This window comes from Cryptomeria japonica, unplaced genomic scaffold (assembly GCF_030272615.1).
Source record: "Cryptomeria japonica unplaced genomic scaffold, Sugi_1.0 HiC_scaffold_124, whole genome shotgun sequence".
NCBI lineage: Eukaryota > Viridiplantae > Streptophyta > Pinopsida > Cupressales > Cupressaceae > Cryptomeria > Cryptomeria japonica.
In genome coordinates this window covers 156296-175154 of record NW_026728946.1, presented here as the reverse complement: position 1 = coordinate 175154, position 18859 = coordinate 156296, and the positions used below count along the sequence as shown (strand labels likewise).

At 35.0% G+C, this 18859-nt stretch overlaps 1 protein-coding gene across 1 annotated transcript; it reads right to left on the bottom strand.

Moving 5' to 3' along the window:
* Positions 1 to 927: 927 nt before the first annotated feature.
* Positions 928 to 5526, bottom strand: LOC131865861 (uncharacterized). Its single transcript, XM_059215411.1, has one exon. The coding sequence runs from the start codon at positions 5524 to 5526 to the stop codon at positions 928 to 930; it is 4599 nt and encodes a 1532-aa protein (XP_059071394.1).
* Between the last annotated feature and the right edge of the window lie 13333 nt (positions 5527 to 18859).

The following is an 18859-nucleotide window of genomic DNA, read 5'->3' as shown; positions in this document are numbered from 1 at the left end:
ACCACTCACTTAAGAATCTAGGGCACTAATATAACGGTGAGATATATAATAGTTAAAAGCATATATTAGTCTCCTATCTATGAGGGAATTCGATAAACTAATACATTTATAATCATGTTTAGAATTGATCTCAATTTGGTTTCAACACCTCTAGAAAATTATTTGTTTTGGAGGCCCCTTGAGACATTACAAAGTGACGATTTTATCTTTTGATTAAATTTTTAGAATTTGATATAATTATTTAAAAAAGATTATTAAAGATATATAAAACAATTGTATAACATCTGTACATAATGCATATGTTAATGTCAAGTTGATTCTATGCCATTACAATGAGGCAAGGACATTATAGCTTTCCTACAAGATTATGGTCTCATTGATATAATAATAATGGATTAGAGGTTGTCTTATTATTCAAAACCCTACAATATAATTTTAGAGATTTCTCAATTAAGTTAGCTCATCATGGATCATTTTAAATTTTGAAGTTGGACATATTGGAATTTGGAAATAAACCAATAATTTCTATAGACCGTGAAAATCTAATCTCTCTTATCAAATTTATGATTATAAAATTGACCGAGGACAATGAATATATAAGATTTTATATTAGATTTAGAACTTTAAATTATCTGAAAGTGGTTTCGTGTTATATGTATATCTTTGTCAATTTGCACACTACAGGAACATTTATTAGAGTATACATCAATGAGAATTTAAAAATTGTCCATCCATAATAAATAAATATGATATCTCAAAAATGAATTATAAAATGAATTTTAGAGTAGTACAATTTAATGCAGTGAAGGAATTGTTTGAGTATACATCAATCAGAATTAAAAAAATGCCCAAATGAATTCAATAATTGGAGGCATTGCCCGTCCAGAGTATTACATTTCTCACAGAATTTGGAGAAAGGGTGGCTACTTATACTATCCCACCAAACCAGCCATAAGGACATCCACAAAGTAGTGCATCAGAAGGAAGAATGATATTTTTTGTGGCAGTTGACAAGCATCTGCTTACGTCAGACTTCTCAATATCTAGAAGAATGCAAGACATCAAATTACCAATAAAGGCTGTTTGGTTTCGATGTGAAACCCTCCCACTGCCCTCCTTCCTTTTCTCCTCACTTTCCTTTCTCGTCACTTGCTCTTCCCTTATACCTCCATATTCTTTCAGTACTTGGGTATTTTTTCTTCCAATCTCTTCCAACACTTCGACAGCATTCTTAAGTTTAATCTTTTTTGCATTCAATTCTGTAATATTTCCATCTTTTGTTTGAATTAATGACTTTTTACTAGATATGTCCTTTTGTAATTGTTGGTTTTCTTGATAAAGTTGAAGGGCTTCTCGTTTCACTGTTCTGTTCTCTATAACCGGATCTTCCATCACTTTATCACTGGTTTCTGATAGAGATGTGAGTAATTGCCTCTCCTCTGTTTCTGAATCGAGCATATCATCAGTGGGAACTTGTTTGTAATCATTAGCCCACATACCCAACTTGCTTTGAAGCTCATGGACTTGTTGTTTCAATGAACCATTTTCTTGGAGCAAAGCCTCCTCCCTACTTTCTGACGTAGATCTAAGTGAGTTCCTCTCATTTTTCACTGAATCAAGCCTATGATTATAATTTTCCAATTTCAATTTCTGAGATTCATTTTCATTTGTAAGTTCTTCATATTTCATGCTCAAATGTGTATGTTCATGGGTGATCATTCGCACTTGAGTTTGCAAGGCCTCCACTGTGTTTGCATTGCTCTCTGAGAGAGAGATTAGACTCCTTGTTTCATCTTCCATAGAGCTTAGTATATCATTATAATCTCCCAGCTGTGCCTTCAAAAATTCGCATTCAATGCACAGTTCTACATATTCTTGGCTCAAAATCATTCCTTCATTAGTCATCAAATCGAGCTTATTTTGTAAACCTGCAACAGAGTCTTCGAAGTTTGCCTTACAAGCTTCCCACAAGCGGCAATCTTCTCTCATCTGTGCATGCAATTCCATATTCCTATCTTTGCATTCTCTCAGTTTGTTTTCCAACTCATCTTTTTCATCTGTTAAATGGGCCCACAGAAGTTTATATTCCTTGCTCAATACCCCTTCCTCAGACTGCAGACCTGCAACTTTTCTTTCCAAATCAGACTTATTAGTAACCCACAACCTCTCGTCTTCTTCAATTTTTTTATTTAATTCCGCAATCCTATCATTGCAGTCTTTCAACTTATTTCCTAACCAATTATTCTCTTCTCTTAGCACATTACACAATTCTTGGTCTTTCTCTCTCAAAATGTTTGTTTCATCAAGCTTATTTTGTAGCCGTATAAAAGTCTTTTCCAACTCATATTTTTCATGTTCTGATTGGGAGCACAAATCCTCATGCTTATGGCTTAACATTCTCGCTTCATTAAGCTCATTTTGCAGTTTTGCAATTGTAACTTCAAATTCTCCCTTAGAAGTATTCCACATGTGCTTATCTTCAGCCAATTTTTCCTTTAATTGTTTAATTTCATTAATGGATTTATTAAAATTATTTTGTAGCCTTGCAGCAGAGTTTTCAAATTTTGCCTTACAAGCTTCCCACAAGCGGCAATCTTCTCTCATCTGTGCATGCAATTCCTTATTCCTATCGTTGCATTCTTTCAGTTTTTCTTCCAACTCATATTTTTCATCTCTTAAATGGGCCCACAGAGCTTTATATTCCTGGATCAATGTCTCTTTCTCATACTGCACAACTGCAACTCTGCTTTCCAAATCCTCCTTATTACAAACCCACAATAGCTGGTCTTCTTTAACTTTTGTATTTAATTTCCCAATACTGTCATTGCATTGTTTCAACTTATTTCCTATCCGATTGTTTTCTTCTCTGAGCACCTTACACAGCTCTTGGTCTTTCACTGTCAAAATCTTTGTTTCATCAACTTCATTTTGTAGCCCTATAAGAGTCTTTTCCAAATCATTTTTTTCTTGTTCTGATTGAGACCACAAATCTTCATGCTTCTGGCTTAGCATCCTCGCTTCGTTGAGCTCATTTTGCAGTTTTGCAATTGTAATTTCAAATTCTCTCTTATAACTATCCCACTTGTGCCTATCTTCAGCCAATTTTTCCTTTAATTGCTGAATTTCATTAATAGATTGATTAAAATTATTTTCCAACTCAGTTTTTTCCTGTTCTGACTGAGACCACGAATCTTCATGCTTCTGGCTTAACATTCTCGCTTCATTAAGCTCATTTTGCAGTTTTGCAAATGTAACTTCAAATTCTCGCTTAGATATATCCCACAAGTGCCCTTCTTCAGCTATTTTATCCTTTAATTGTTTAGCTTCATTGATGGATTGATGAAAATTAGTTTCCATCTCACTTTTTTCTCTACTTATTTCATTGTATAAGACTTGATTATTGTGGGCCAGAATCTTTGTTTCATTAAGCTTTTTCTGCAGCTTTATTACTGTACCTTCTAAATTCGCCTTACAAGTATCCCAAAGCCAACCGTTTTCAGTCATTTTGGCATGTAATTCCTCATTCGTATCATCCAAGTCTTTCAACTCGTCTTCCAATTTTGTTTTCTCATGCCTTAGTTGAATGCATGCTTCTTCATGTTTCAGGCTCAACAATCTTGTTTCTTTGAGCTCATTTTGCAGCCCTGCAACAGTGGCTTCCAACTCTGTCTTAGAAGAATCCCACAAGAACCCACGTTCAGCCAATTTTGCCTTCAATTCTTCAGTCTCATCATTGCATTCTGTTACCTTATTTTGCATTTCGTTCTTTTCTTTCATTAATTCAGAGCGCAATTCTTCATGTTTCTTAATCAAAATTCTTGCTTCATTAAGATCACCTTCGAGCTGTAAAACTTTTTCTTCCAAATCAGTTTTTGCTCGTCTCAGCTCACTGCACAGTTCTTCACGTCCTTGGCTGAATACCCTTGCTTCATTAAGCTCATTTTGTAGCTCTGAAACCTGTTTTTCCAACTTCTCCTGACAAGAATCCCACAACAGCTTATCTTCAGTAATCTTTGCATTCAATTTCTTAGTAGTATCATTGATTTTTATGAACTTATTTTCCATCTCAATTTTTTCTTGCCTCAATTTAGTCAACAATTCTTGGTGTTTCTGGCTAGATTTTCTTTCGTCAAGGATCTCATTTTGCAGCCGTGCAACTTTTCCTTTCAAATTCGCCCTACATGAATCCCACAATCCCTTATCCTCAGCCATCTTTGCTTTTAATTTCATAGCACCATCATTGCATTTTTTCAATTCATTTTTGTCATTTCTGTAGCTAGTGTACAAGTCCTCATGTTTCTGGCTCAATTCATTTCTTTCCTTCACTACAGTGTCAAGCTTAGTTTGTACCTCCACAATTGTCGCTTCCAGTTTTGTCTTGGAAGCATCCCACAAGCTCCTATCTTCAGTCATTTTATCTTGTAACTCCCTAATCACATCATTGGATTTTTTCAAATCATTTTCCAGCTCGTTTTTTCCCTGCCCTAACTCTGAAATTGTACTTTTCATCTTTTTCTCATAAGAAGTCCACTTGTTTTTATCTGAAGTGATTGTTTCAAGCAATTTGTTATTGGCATCATCACACATTATCAATTTGTTTTTCAACCCATCTATTTCTTTTCTATCATTGGTAATTGTAGTCAGTAAACGTTCATTCAGGCTTTTCGAATTTGTCATCTCATTCTGCAGCTCCGCGACTTTTCCTTCCAAATTCACCCTATATGAATCCCACAATCCCTGATTCTCAGTCATCTTTGCTTTTAATTTCATATTAGCACCACCATTGCATTTTTTCCACCCTTTTTTTTCATTTCTGTAGCTACCGCATAAGTCCTTATGTTTCTGACTCAATACATTTCTTTCCTGCACCACAGAATCAAGCTTATTTTCTACCTCCACAATTGTTCCTTCCAATTTTGTTTTGGAAGCATCCCACAAGCTCCTATCCTCGGTCACTTTATTTTGTAATTCCTTAATCACATCATTGGATTTTTTCAAATTATTTTCCAGCTCATTTTTTTCCTGCCCTAATTGAGCACACAATTTTCCAAGATTCTCACTCAATTGTTTTGTTTGATCAAGCTCACTTTTAAGCCCTTGTAATTCCTGAATTACATCACTACTTTCTTTCAACCTATTTTCCAACAGACTTTTTTCTCGTCCCAATTGACTGAACAACATTTCATGATTCTCACTCAAATTTCTGGCTTCTTTGAGCTTATATTCTAACTCTGAAATTGTACCTTTCATATCCTTTTCACAAGAAATCCACTTGTTTTTATCTGACGTCACCGTTTCAAGCAATTTGTTATTGGCATCATCACACAATCTCAATTTGTTTTTCAACCCGTCTATTTCTTTTCTATCATTGGTAATTGTAGTCAGTAAATGTTCATTCAGTCTTTTCAAATTTGTCACCTCATCACTTTTGCTCGCTTCTGTGCCATCTTTTGCATTTACTGTTATCGGTGTGTGTTGGCTAAAACCCTGCAAATTTGTTGTACAATCGCCTTTATTAGTTACCATGTTAACTTTTGCACTTGTTTAATTTGCTCGAAAGTTGAGATTTTACCTGCTTGTTACTGCTCTTTGACTTCATTCCCTTTCCCCTGGTCATATTTCTCTAACTCCTACAAACCCAATCAAAGCACTTGTGATTTTCAAGACAAATGATATGAATTAATAGAGTTTGTAAACAATTATCGACTAATATTTTAATTGTAAATATTGCACAAAATTTCAACAGCTACTTGTCGAGAAGTTGTCTGTGTTACATTTAACATGTAGTAAAATGTTACCTATATAATTTTTATAATTTTGATTGTATATATGAAGCCACAATTGATGGAATTTTGAAACACATACCTAAATGTGATACTGCGCTCCAAAATTCTTTGGAAAAAAATGTTCTGCCAAGAATGGAAGTCTGCAAATTATAATCACTTCACCAACAAGTTAGATAGATGGATGCTTGTCAACAAAGAAATTGAGGATCTATATAATTAGCAATTGCAGGTCTTGAGAGAAGGGTTGCGTCCCTTCCATTGAAAACTGATTCGTCACGCAAACTTTTACAAAAATTAAAATTCTAGCAAGCAATTTGAAATTATAAGACTTATAATTAATTTCTGTTTGCAATTATTAATTATTTCTTATTATTATGATGCCGAGAGGCGTTTTCTACATCTGCAGCACGTATTGACAATCAGAAATGCATGGAAATGCAGTATGGAAGTCAAAAAATATGTAACGTATGGAAGCAAATGGAGCGATCAGGAATAGTGCATTTCGACTGAGAGAGAGAGTTTTTACATAATTTTCCCAAAATATAAATATATATAATTTAAATATGACTCCTCCAGCAAAATTTTATAATATATTCATTAAATTGGAGATGCCAGAAGGAGAGCATCATTAAAAATAACCATGACATGGAGTTTCATAAAACAGAAGCTCTGCCTCTTTCTTCATCTTCTCCTAATGATCCAGATATTGCAGCCGCCACTATTTGAAATCCAAATCCATCTTGCTAATCACTAGGCAACTTGACACTGCTAAAATGTCAAGAGAATTGTCCTTGCTTCATCCCTCTTGAATATCTTTTCCCTCTATTAAGTCTTCATGCCCCTTGATATTATAAAAAATAAAATTTAAATGTAATTCCATATTTTATCTGAATTATTTAACCTTTGTTTGGACAGAGTTTAAGTTTGAAGAGGGGACATTACAATCAACCCTTCCGAAAATTATTTGTTCTCAATCAATCACAAATTAGGATGCTTCTAGAGTTACTAGGAACCCAAATTCAAAGGTGAATTTGGGTTCCTAGTAACTCTAGAAGCATCCTAATTTGTGATTGATTGAGAACTAATTCTCCAACTCTCTTAGTTTTTCTTGACTTTGTACTTAAATGATGTCCCTAAAGAGTTGTTACTATGCTTGGATCAACCTACCTAGTAAGATAGTCCTTCAATTGTCTAATACGATTGATTTCATTTGTATCTAGTATTACATTACCTAAAACCTTGTTACTATTTTTTAAAATACCCTTGAGCTACTTATGCTGTCTCAGCCTTGAAATATTTATTGTTATGTAGTGTCGCAAATTGCACCCCATGTAATTCTATGCTACATAAGAGCCTCCGCTTTATACTGATTGGAGATCTTCTTCATCTCCTTGTCCATTTGTCCATCTCACTTGACCCATTAGCCTTCGCCTTGCCCCTTTCTAACCCTGTCGACTATTTGACTCATAGAAACTAGCGCATTGTGGAGACGTCCGCATGTCGCACTAGCATCTCACGAATCTACCAATTTGAATGTGGTCATTTGAGCATTACACCTATGCCTAGAAGATGCCTATAACACCTCTCCACAATCATTGACTTTCGTTTTCATCCCAACATGTTAATCTTTGCTTTTGAAGCTCATTTGGTCTGTGTAGTTGCCTCTCTAGCTCTCTCCCTAGAATGAAATTGGATTCATACTTGTTCATTGTCTCATTTCGAAGCTCTCTTTGACTGTGTCCTTGGCTCTCACATATTGCTGCCATTGTCATTCTTTGAGGAAGACCGACTTCTTCTTCTTCATCATCCAACAGGCTTCTTGCTTTGCATGTGGAAGGGGAGTCTTCTTCTTCCTCTATCTTTTGTTATCTCCATAGAATATTCGTTGACATATTGTTGTTGTATCTTTTATCTATAATCTTAACTATCTTTTCATCTATCTATCTTGGTTATCCATGGAGGTGGAAACACCAAAGAGGGGGTCTAGCTGTGGCAGGCCTCTAAAAACACAACCACAACCTTTTCGTCCTTGTTCCTCTTGTGTGCTGGTTGCCGAGTAGCTTTGGGGAGATTGGTCAAGACTTCAAGCGTGGCCAGACCGTGAGACTACATTTCTTCCTTTTTTTCTTTTTATTATTTCAATAATAATCATATTTTGTTATCATATCAATATTTCTTAGTTTCTGTTATTTGGGCACATTTCCCATCACAGTTTGCTCTTTGTACGAACTCTTTGACTCTGTTCATACAAGATGTCGGTGCACCGTGTTTTCGTCTTAGAAACGCATGTGCGTCCTCAGATAGAGTGACTAGAGGGCCTCTGTGACATTTTTATGGGAAGAACTACATCTAATGGTAATTCAATGAATATTTGTTGAAGGAATTTGGTAACAAATTTCTTAAATCACTTTGCGAGTGAAGCCATCCTCATGCACTAGAAATTGTTTAAAGGAGTAACACTCTATAGATTAGTGAATTTTGAACCTATTTAAGAAAATAATAATGCTAATAACAACCTGAAGCCTTGTAACAAATGCATAATTACAATACTTGACTCTCTTAAAAACCATATAACATTTTAAAGAAATAAACAAATGTCTATGTTTCATATTTTGATTAACATATAAGCTCTTTAAAAAAATCCCTAATTTTAAATTTTTTTTTCAACTAGGAAGGTGGGGGTCCCTCATAGTTGAAAGGTTTAATCCAGATAACAAAGTAACTTTGTGATAGTATAGAGCTAAGTCAAGCACATGCATTGAAAGAGTCGCCACTGCTTTGACCGAAATAAATGGAGGTTAGAAAGAAATATCAGAAAGGGACGGAAATATTAAATGCACTCGGAGCTGTATGGAATGCCAGCAACTTTCACGTTTACTTTTTAAAGGATTTTCTAATCGGTGTCTCATATATAGACTAACAAAGGAGTGGCCATGACTAAATCGTTGATGATCACAATTGTTGACCACTACTTCTTTTTTTAACCGTCTTTTGAGGTCAACTTTGTTTCTTTTCAATGTGGTGCAAGGCAGCGTTGGGAATAATAGCAAGTCAAGTGATAGTGAAGGTCTTCTGTTCAACTAAATTACACTGGCAAAGACGTCTTGACTCTTCTCACACACACCCACTCTTCAGGTTTCTATTGGACATTCCAGATGGACTATATAGTGACCTAATCAAATACAAGTTGAAAATTATATAGCCTCCTATATAAACTAAGGCAGCTCTTAAATCCTTGTGTGACACGGTGAGTAAGAGCCATGGTAAAATCAATGAATAAATAACTGAATATTACAATTGTCTTGTCATCTCTACGAACAATTCATCTATTTAATATTTTCCTACTTTGACATTGATATATAACTAACCATCAAGACTAATTCAAATGTTCATAAGTTCAACTAAACGTCGACAACATTCACAAAATGACCACCATTTTCATCACAACGCTCTCATCCTCCCACCACGTTCATTTGTACAAGATAAAAGAAATCAAACCCCTACAACCTACATGCATAAAAGAGAGGGAAACGGGTTTGGATTGGGGGTTTGCCTTTAGGTAAAACCCCAGTTTTGAAATTAACGAGGTAATGAAAGAAAGTAATTGCAAGTAGCTGTAAATGAAAGACTGAATTGTAAATCACCTCAAGGGAGGTTGTGATAGAAATGCTGATATAAATTCTTGTGTGGAAATTGAATGTTGGAATCAATATCCTCTTCAATGGTTGAATCCTTGACTTGAATGCAACACCTAGCCTTGAAGGGAGACTTTAAAATGCTCAATAATAGAAAAGAATGCTTGATCGCTTGTGCACCTTGAATCTATCCAGCTTCGACCTATCCAACTTATGAAAATGAGAGGACGAGTGCCCCTTAAATACATGTTAGTGGATTTGATTTTTGTCACAGGCCGACATCGGGGTAGTTTCCCGTCCAATGCACAACCAACAATGCAACCCTAGGAAGGGTCCTTCCCCAAAATAGGGCAAGGACAAGGGTGCCACATCCCTATCCAAGGGGGGAGAGTGGCGCCACACCCCTATCCTACCCCTTCCTCCAGGGAAGAGTGTGGACGGGGTGATGAAGAGGCCAAGAAAGAAGCTGTTATGAGGGCTGAGCGATCTCCCCTCTCCGATCAGGCTAAAGGATTCAATCTTGTGTGCATGAGGACCCTAATGCAATCAAAAATTTGTAGGGTCACAAGTTTATGACACTACATTTAGCCCCCACTTTAGTAGGAGTATAAGCGTACACCAATGCTAGCGGTAAAGTTCAAGGAAACAAGATTGAAAAACTTTTTCCATGTCAAGGAGGCAAGATGCACCAAGCCCCTAGTGGACTTAGGATGTTACGACTTTGATTGAAAAAGTAAAAGGGAATATCGAGAAGGGGAGAACCATGACTGCAAGTAGAAAAGTTCACTTCACTATGAGTCATGAAAGCAAGGATACCAAAGATTAGAAAGAAAGAAAAAGTTCACTAATTAATTCTAAGTATCACAAGAAGGAAAATATGAGCGGAGTGTATGCCCCCACATTAAAGCGATCGCGTGTACCTTATCGGGAACGATTTCTTAAAGTTGAGATACACCCAAGAGAGAGAGAAGGAGGGAGCACATTATCGCAAGGATTTAGCCCCCAATCAAGGAATAAACTCAAGGATAATGAACACAAAACATGAGGTATTGTCACTTTCCTCGGGGTCAGTGTGTTGTATGATAACTCATTTATATCATGTATGTATATGCATATAATAATCGTCATTCCCCAAAGAAGGACACTACCTTAGAAAAAAGGGAAGAGAGGATATCTTTTGAGTCAACATGAAAGAGACAAAGAAACGATCTCAATGCTTTGCATTGTCTCCAAGTAGACATTAAGGGAATAATAGAAGAACATGGGTACATAAATAAGAATGGTTACAATAGAGAAAGAAAGGACAGGGGGAATATTTGTAGTGCCAATATTGCTAATCTAGCACAACATCTGCCACCCAATCTTGTTGATCACTATTTCGGGAAGGCGAGAAACATGCCAGAGGAACGACATCGAGCACAACAGATGGAGCTAGATCACAAGATCCAAACAAGGACTATGCTCAAGTGGTAAGTCACTTTGTTTGATTCGAGGAGCTAGGATTAGGGTTTGTGAAAATTCATCTGATAAATGCTTGTCCACATCAACATACTCCTACTCACTATCTGAAGTATTAGGATTTGTATTTCCATTTTAAATAAAATTCTCACCCATTTCTTCATCAAAGTGTAGAGAAAGAGGAGCTAGAACACAAATAGGTGTAAAACCATCACATGGTTTGTGCTACTTATGATTAGGAGATGTAGGTTGAACATCTTTCTTAGGAGAAAAGGGAATCAAATCAGCTAATGGAGTCTAAGGAGATTGAGTATTTTGAGGGATAGCTTCACGAGATCAAACACGACGTCTTTGTTTGCATTCTCTCGCACAACGATTCCATCAAGTCTTATTGGAATACTGAGGAGGAGGAGGAACACTTGTAAAAGTAGGAACGTTTCTCTCCTTGAAAGTGGAAGGTTGAGGTTGAGGTTTTTTTGGTTTCATAATGGGAGAAGCAAGCCTCATCTCTCGATAAGAGGAAGGAGGTGGAACAAAGCCATAGAAAGGAGGAATATTAGGTGTAGGAAGGAGACCAGGTCCATCAAGAGGAGGAGGTATAGGTCTAACCTTAGGAAGAATATTGTTGTTCTCCTTAAGAGAAGGTAAAGTCACATCCATAGGTATAGGTGGACAATCTTCCTTAGGAGGGAGATTAGTTCTGTCTGTGAGGGGAAGAACCTTATCTTGAAGAGTAATAGGAATGTCAAGTGTTGGGGATCTAGGTTGACTTAAGGATAAAATCATATCGTTCTTCCATTTTTGATAAGGTTGAAAAAGAGCATCCCTCCTTGATGGAAGAGATTGAAATTGTTCAGGCCAAAAGAAATCAATAGGAACAACGAGGCTTCTTTCAGATGAACGAAATAAGCTATGGTTCATGATTATGATTTCTGCATTGTGAGGAAATTTTAGAAACTTGTGGATTGGAGAAGCAATATCCTTCATGTAAGATAGCCAAGGATAACCCATCTTCAAACGGAACTTCTCAGAAGAAGGTATGGTAACAAAGTCAACATGTATGTATTTAGTATAAACTTCAACATGAAGGGTAATAGAGCCAATGGTAGGACAAGATAAGCAATCAAATAACTTCACAACCACATTAGAAACATCATATATAGTGGTTTATGCAATCGTAAAGTGAAAAGATACTCTTCAGTTATGACATTAACCATGCAAGAGGGATCAATTAGGGCACCATGGCAAGGGATATCCTTAACCTTCACAATTATGTATAAAGGGCCAATGGGTACTTTGATACATAAAAGAAATCTTGAAGAAATTTGGAATGGAGGATTCAAAACCAGTAAATACTCCTATGACTACTAGCTGTAAGCTATCAAAGAATGATGAATCTGCATCTGTTGATGAGACACTTTACCGATCCATGATTGGAAAGTTACAATATTTTGTGCACAGTAGACCGGATATAGCACATGCAGTAGGTATTGTTGCAAGATTCTCTGCAGATCCCAAAGAAACCCATATGACAACAATCAAGAGAATTTTCAGATACCTGAGAGGCAGTGGAGATTATGGCTTAGTATATCAAAAGAGAAATGATTTTGATCTAAAAGTTTATACTGATGCTGATTGGGTAGGCAAAACTGTGAAACTTTGACGTTGTGTATATCAAAGCCCATGACACCTACGAATGAGACATATGAACCCACGAGGTCATGACATAGCCACTTACAAAAAAATATCTGAGTTTTAGTTCACTCAATTCCATTTTCCTATGGCATCACTTTATTCCCTGCAACAAAAAGTGTAAAATGGATTAAATGAAAGGTGACAATACACCCTAACTTTCAATGAAAGGCGCTAACATACCCTAACTTTCAATCTGGTCATCCTGGGCACAAACCATCAGAAAGAGAACGTCCAGGTGGCTGGGTTTACTATAGCCATGCCCTTGTTTCACTCGCCAACTTGCCCGATCCTTCAGAGCCACACCGTAGCAACGCTTCCCCTTGAGTGCTCAAAGTATGCAAAACTGTCAAACTTTGAAATTTCGTATCTTTGAGCCCTTATAACTTGAAAACAAGCCGCCTGAACCCACAAAATTGTGTCACAACCATGTACAAAAACCTTTGACATTTTTGGCTCACTATTCCATTTTTCTATGGCATCACTTTTTCGCTTGCAACAAAAAGTGTAAAATGCATTCAAGTAAAGGATACAATATACCCTAACTTTCGAAATGCAATTCTTGAGAACAAATCATTGGTGTGAACGCATCCAAGTGTCTTGTTTTATGCTATACATGCCCTTGTTTGGCTCGCCAACTCGACGATCCTTTTGAGCCACACTGTAGTGATAATTTCCCTTTAGTGCTAAAAGTGTGCAAAATTATCAAAGTTTGACATTGCATATCTTAGAGCCTGTGGAACCTACGAATGGGTCATCTGAAATCACGGGGTTATGTCATGACCAGTTAAAAAACCCTCTCTTTGTTTTGGCTCACTCAATTCCATTCTCCTATGGCGTCACTTTTTCACCTGCAACAAAAAGTGTAAAATGCATTCAATGAAAGGCGATAATATACCCTAACTTTTGATACACTCATCTTGGGTATGAACCATTAGCGCGAGAGCATCTGGGTGGTCGGGTTTATGCTAGCCATTCCCTGGTTTCACTTGCCAACTTGCTCCATCCTTTCAAGCCACACCGTAGCGACGCTTTCCCCTGAGTGCTCAAAGTTTAAATAATTGTCAAAGTTTGGCGTTGCATATCTTGGAGCCTGTGGCACCTTTCAATGAGTCCTCTAAACCTATGAGGTCATGTCGTGACCACTTAAAAAAACCTATCTCAATTTTGGATTACTCAATTATATTTTTCTATGCCACCACTTTTTTGTTTGCAACAAAAAGTGTCAAATGCATTCAATGAAAGACGACCACATACCCTAACTTTTTATCCACTCATCTTGGGCATGAACAATCAAATCCAACTTCTATTGATGGCCGAGGTGATGGTATCCATGCCCCTATTTTTTTTGCCAAGTCACTTAATCATTGCAAGACACACCGTAGTGACCCTTTCCGTTGAGTGCTCAAAATGTGCAAAACTATCAAAATTTGATGTTTCGTCTCTTGGAGCTCCTGACACATGCAAATGAGTCATCTAAACCTATAGGGTTGTGTCATGGTTGACTACAAAAACCTATCTCATTTTTCTATTACTCAATTCCATTTTCCTATGCCGCCTCTTTTTCGCTTGCAGTAAAAAGTTTCATACGCATTCATTAAAATGTGACAACAAACCCTAACTTTCAGTCTGCTCATCTTCAACATGAACTGTTAGCTCAAACTTGTCTCAGTGGCTCCATTTATGCTGGCCATGCCCCTTTTTTTCTCATCAAGTCAACCGATCCTTCCGAGACACACCCTAGTAACACTTTCCCTTGAGTGCTCATCAAAGTGCGAAAAACTATCAAACTTTGACAAGTGCATCCTAGTGGTATATTTTACGCTACTTATGCCCCTTTTTTAGCACGACAACATGCTCGATCCTTACGAGCCACGCCGTAGAAACGCTTTCCCTTGAGTGCTCAAAGTATAAAAAATTGTCAAACTTTCACGTTGCATATCTTGGAGTCCATGGAATGTGCATACGATCCATCTGAACCTACGCATTTGTGTCATGCCCCTTATTAAACATATGTGACAATCAAATAGAGTTAATTTTTATGAAATATATAAAAAAATGTTGTTTGTAAACAAATTAGTCTTCATTTTAGGACAATAGATATCAAATGGAGTGATCAAACCACAAGTTTGATAATGAAAGTGGAAATAGACAAATATGACATTTCTAAACACTCTTCTAATATAAATAGCTCATTCAACCACTCGAGTTCATAAAAACACAATCTACATGTGTGGGATAAGTATGAGACCTGACATTCTTCTTTGTAACCCTATAAGCATCAACAATTAGTCTGCTTTTTAATTACTTTAGGAGAAATTTTGTAAGGTATTTCGTGTCATGTTGGAATGAAACAAAATTTATATTGTATTGTTCAAATGAAAGGCACCTTCTTGAACTGTGTTTTCAATCTTTATTTCTGGGATGGTAATGTGAAAGTGATGATACATTTTAGTAATATAAGGTGAAATTAGTGATATTTTTTAATAATATAAGGTGAAAGTGGTGACATGTTTTTTGAGTAAGTGGGTATAAAATAAAAGTAATTTTAATTTTGAATGTAGTTTAGAGGGTCCAAATTTAATGTAAGAGTTGAAATCCTGCTTGTACTAGAAAGAAAGAATTTTTTTTCAATTAAAAGAGTCATTTGTTTCTTAAGCATATCTGTTAAATACTGCAAAATCAAACTTTATAACTTAGTCTAACACTAATAAACTAACTGCAAGTACATTCAAAAGACTAGATAGGGAAACAAAAAAAGTAACTATGATAATGGTACTACTATTTGTCTCCATGAACTATGACAAAATTGAAATTTTAGGCATTAAACTATAAATATTTACTAGCTACCAAATTATGAAGTTGAATTGTGAAAAAAAATTGAGTTCAATTAGGAATGTAATAACAATTGTAGACAAAACCGATTGAATATATAATATCTCACATAGAAAAATGTTGATATAATTAGAGAATATTCATTTCAACAATCAAATATATTTTTGTGATTATGTATAATAGTTGCAATATGATTTGCATCAACTAAAAAAGGTCATAAAGTCACACAATGGTCAATTTCAATAAGAGTATAACATATATATCCAATACAATGATGCAAGGGAACAAGTAACCATATGGACATATATGTCACATATACAAAATACAAAATATATCCTCAAAAATTACACATAGGCATACAACAAAGGCCTCTAGTCTACTGATTTCCCACTATCATAAGGAAATAGATCACAAGCTACCTTCGACTATCACGAGGATGGATATGTATGTGATGATGGCCTCTTTCGAATGTGTTCACTAGACCTCCTATATAGAATTCTTTGTAGCTCCAACTGATACAATCATAAGTATAGACATCAATGTATAATAAATATAACAAATGAATTGTAGAATGACATATAATAGAACAATTACTTACCGCAAACATATAATCATGTTGATGAAGATCTAACAAATCTAGAAGCGAAAACAATATTTTTATTTTGCATGCACAGCCTAGAAAGACAAAATCAGAGCTCAAAATGTGGGGTTTATAGAAAAATGAAGTTTGAATGTCCATTTAAAATAAAATAATATTGTTATAGCTATTTGGTGCATGCCAAATAAGGCGTGTGCCATATTTGGCATGTGCCTTATTTTGTGTGCACCATAATGTTTGATGGAGGCCAAAAGAAATTTTGTCACTTTTTTGGTCCCCGACCTTTGTGCACTTACCCGCATAAAATATAATTAAGTGTATGTAAATGTATATATGTAAATACCATGTCTACTCAAATGTTTAGTTTATGTATTTAATGTGAGGATGAGGAAGAGTAAGTTATATAAGTAGGTTGAGAGAGAGAGAGAGAGAGAGAGAGAGAGAGATTTCTTTTCTTCTTACAAGTAAGAGTTTGTTATAACATGGCCTTATTCTAGTTCAGTATTTTAACTCTAGGCTCAACCACTTCTAACCCATAATATAAGGATTTTATAGTTCCCCCATTTCATGTATTATATGGGATAATAAATTTGTATAGGAATTTTTTCATCTCCCATCTTTATATGCTTTCCATTAAAAAAGAACATGAAAAAAAAAAGTGTATATTCTACCTTTATCTATAACAAACCCTCTCCCTATATCTAGTATTGAAGTTTCATTACCAAAAGTGATGACATACATAGTATGAGTCTCTTAGGAAGTAAACACAACATGGGAAGTTCCCATGTGATGTTAGGAACCTAATTCAATGATCCAAGATGAATTTGATGACGATTCAGTATTAACTAGAGCCTTTTTCTTAGTTTTAGCTTTATATAGTTTCTTTGTCTTGGTATATTCTTGAGTTGATGAGGATTATTTGATATATTTAGGGACCCTTATACTATTCTTCTTAAGAAGGTGTTTGGGGTGATCAATCTACTTCTTCAAATGTTTGTGCTCTTCATGCAAAATTTTCTTCTAATAAAAAAATTCCACTTTTTCTTTCTTATGTTTCCCTTGTTGAGAAGAAGTTTTGATTTTTTTTTGTAGTATCATAATTTTTTATTCTTTCTTGATCTCTTCATCCTTTAATTTGTTTTTGCTTCTCCTATTTGTTATATGAATCTTGTTATGTCACATTCCTAGTAATGAGTACTTATAGTTTCCTAGAATTCAATGTGGTCATTTGTATTAAGTTATATTACTCTGTATTCAAGATTACAATTAATTTATCTAGAGAATGTATCTTTCAAACTTTCCCCAGAGCCCTTTAGATGGAGTTGAAGCCAAAAGCAAACATGGTATAGAATAGAAAGAACTAACTAATTCTCATTTTTCTTTATTCCATATTATTTTAATAGTAACCTTCATTACTTAAATTTGGTGAAGTCCTCTATGGTGTCAAAGGAATTAGAGAGAAAACCTATGAGATTATTCTATAACTTGTAACCTTTCATTTCATTCTCTTTCTAGAAGAATTTCTCTAGAATAATATGCACTTCATTGGGTTGAATCAAGGATTCTACTTGAAAGAGGAGTTTATGAGATATAATAAGACACACGAATCCAAAGGCTTGGTCACATTTACTAAAAAAAATTTATTTCTCTTCCCCACTAGTATGTTCTTTCTCAGTGCCCATTGTAATCCTATACAACACTTTTTTCTTTAGCACAAGTTGTACTTTTAGTTTCCAATTATGATAGCTAAATGGTATTATTAATGTGTTGAATTCAGTTGAATCCATGCTAGAAATTAAATTATTACAAGAAAAACAAAAAAATTATTAAATGGAAGGAAAGTAGGAAGTGTTCAAGATAACATACAATGTCCCCCATATTCAATATTGTATCACCCCAAAATTTTGCAATTTATATGTTTATTGCTTAGATAAATCCTAAGGAACAAAAAAATTGACTTTTTAATTTTAGAGAGGTAATGTTCCTAATAGATCAAGCATACGAGAAAATCAACTTTCAAAAAAATGGCGCTCAATTTCAAGTTGCCAATCAAAAGTTATGACAATTTAAAAAATTTCCCTATGTTGCCTAAATTATACTTAATATTTTTGAAAACAGTAATTTACATACCTTCAAAAATAAATTTTATAGCCAAACAAAAAGTGGGGTGAATTTAATCCCTAATTAATAAGATCAAAAGGTTTTCTCCCTCATGTGACCCTACCATGAGACCAATGATTAAAATATTGGTTTTAATTTGACAATGTGCTATTCTTAAAATTATTAAGGATATTGATTCTCATAATATATTGATTTTTTATGACTATTTTTGATTCATGTGCCCTACTATTGATTTCTATACCTTTGAACAAAAAGTATTGGTCCATGGGTCTACAATAAATGATTGAACAAAGATTTTCACACCTTTGATGTTGTTTTTCTCTAGTATTCAAGAGAGATCTATACACTAGGTTCTAAATATCAAAAAAGGATTACATTAGCAAATAGAGATGAAAAAAATGCCACCTAAAATAGATATTACATGGCTTAATAAAAATAAAAGGAATGTTTATAAATGGTGAACCCACAATAGTGGGTTACACTATTTTGCCAACTTTGACACTACAATATTCATTTTTAGAAAAAAACTTTAGATTCAAACACCTATTACTTCTAAAACGTAAGGAATTTGTAGATGATGTGAACTAGTGATTTGTGTGATTTAGTATGCAGATTGTAGAAATTACTTTTTAATAATATTTGAAATCCATTTTCTTCCATTATTCTATCTCCCTCGAAAACTAACCTTTTTTTCAAAAAACAATATTTTTAAAGAGTGACACTCACTTTGTATA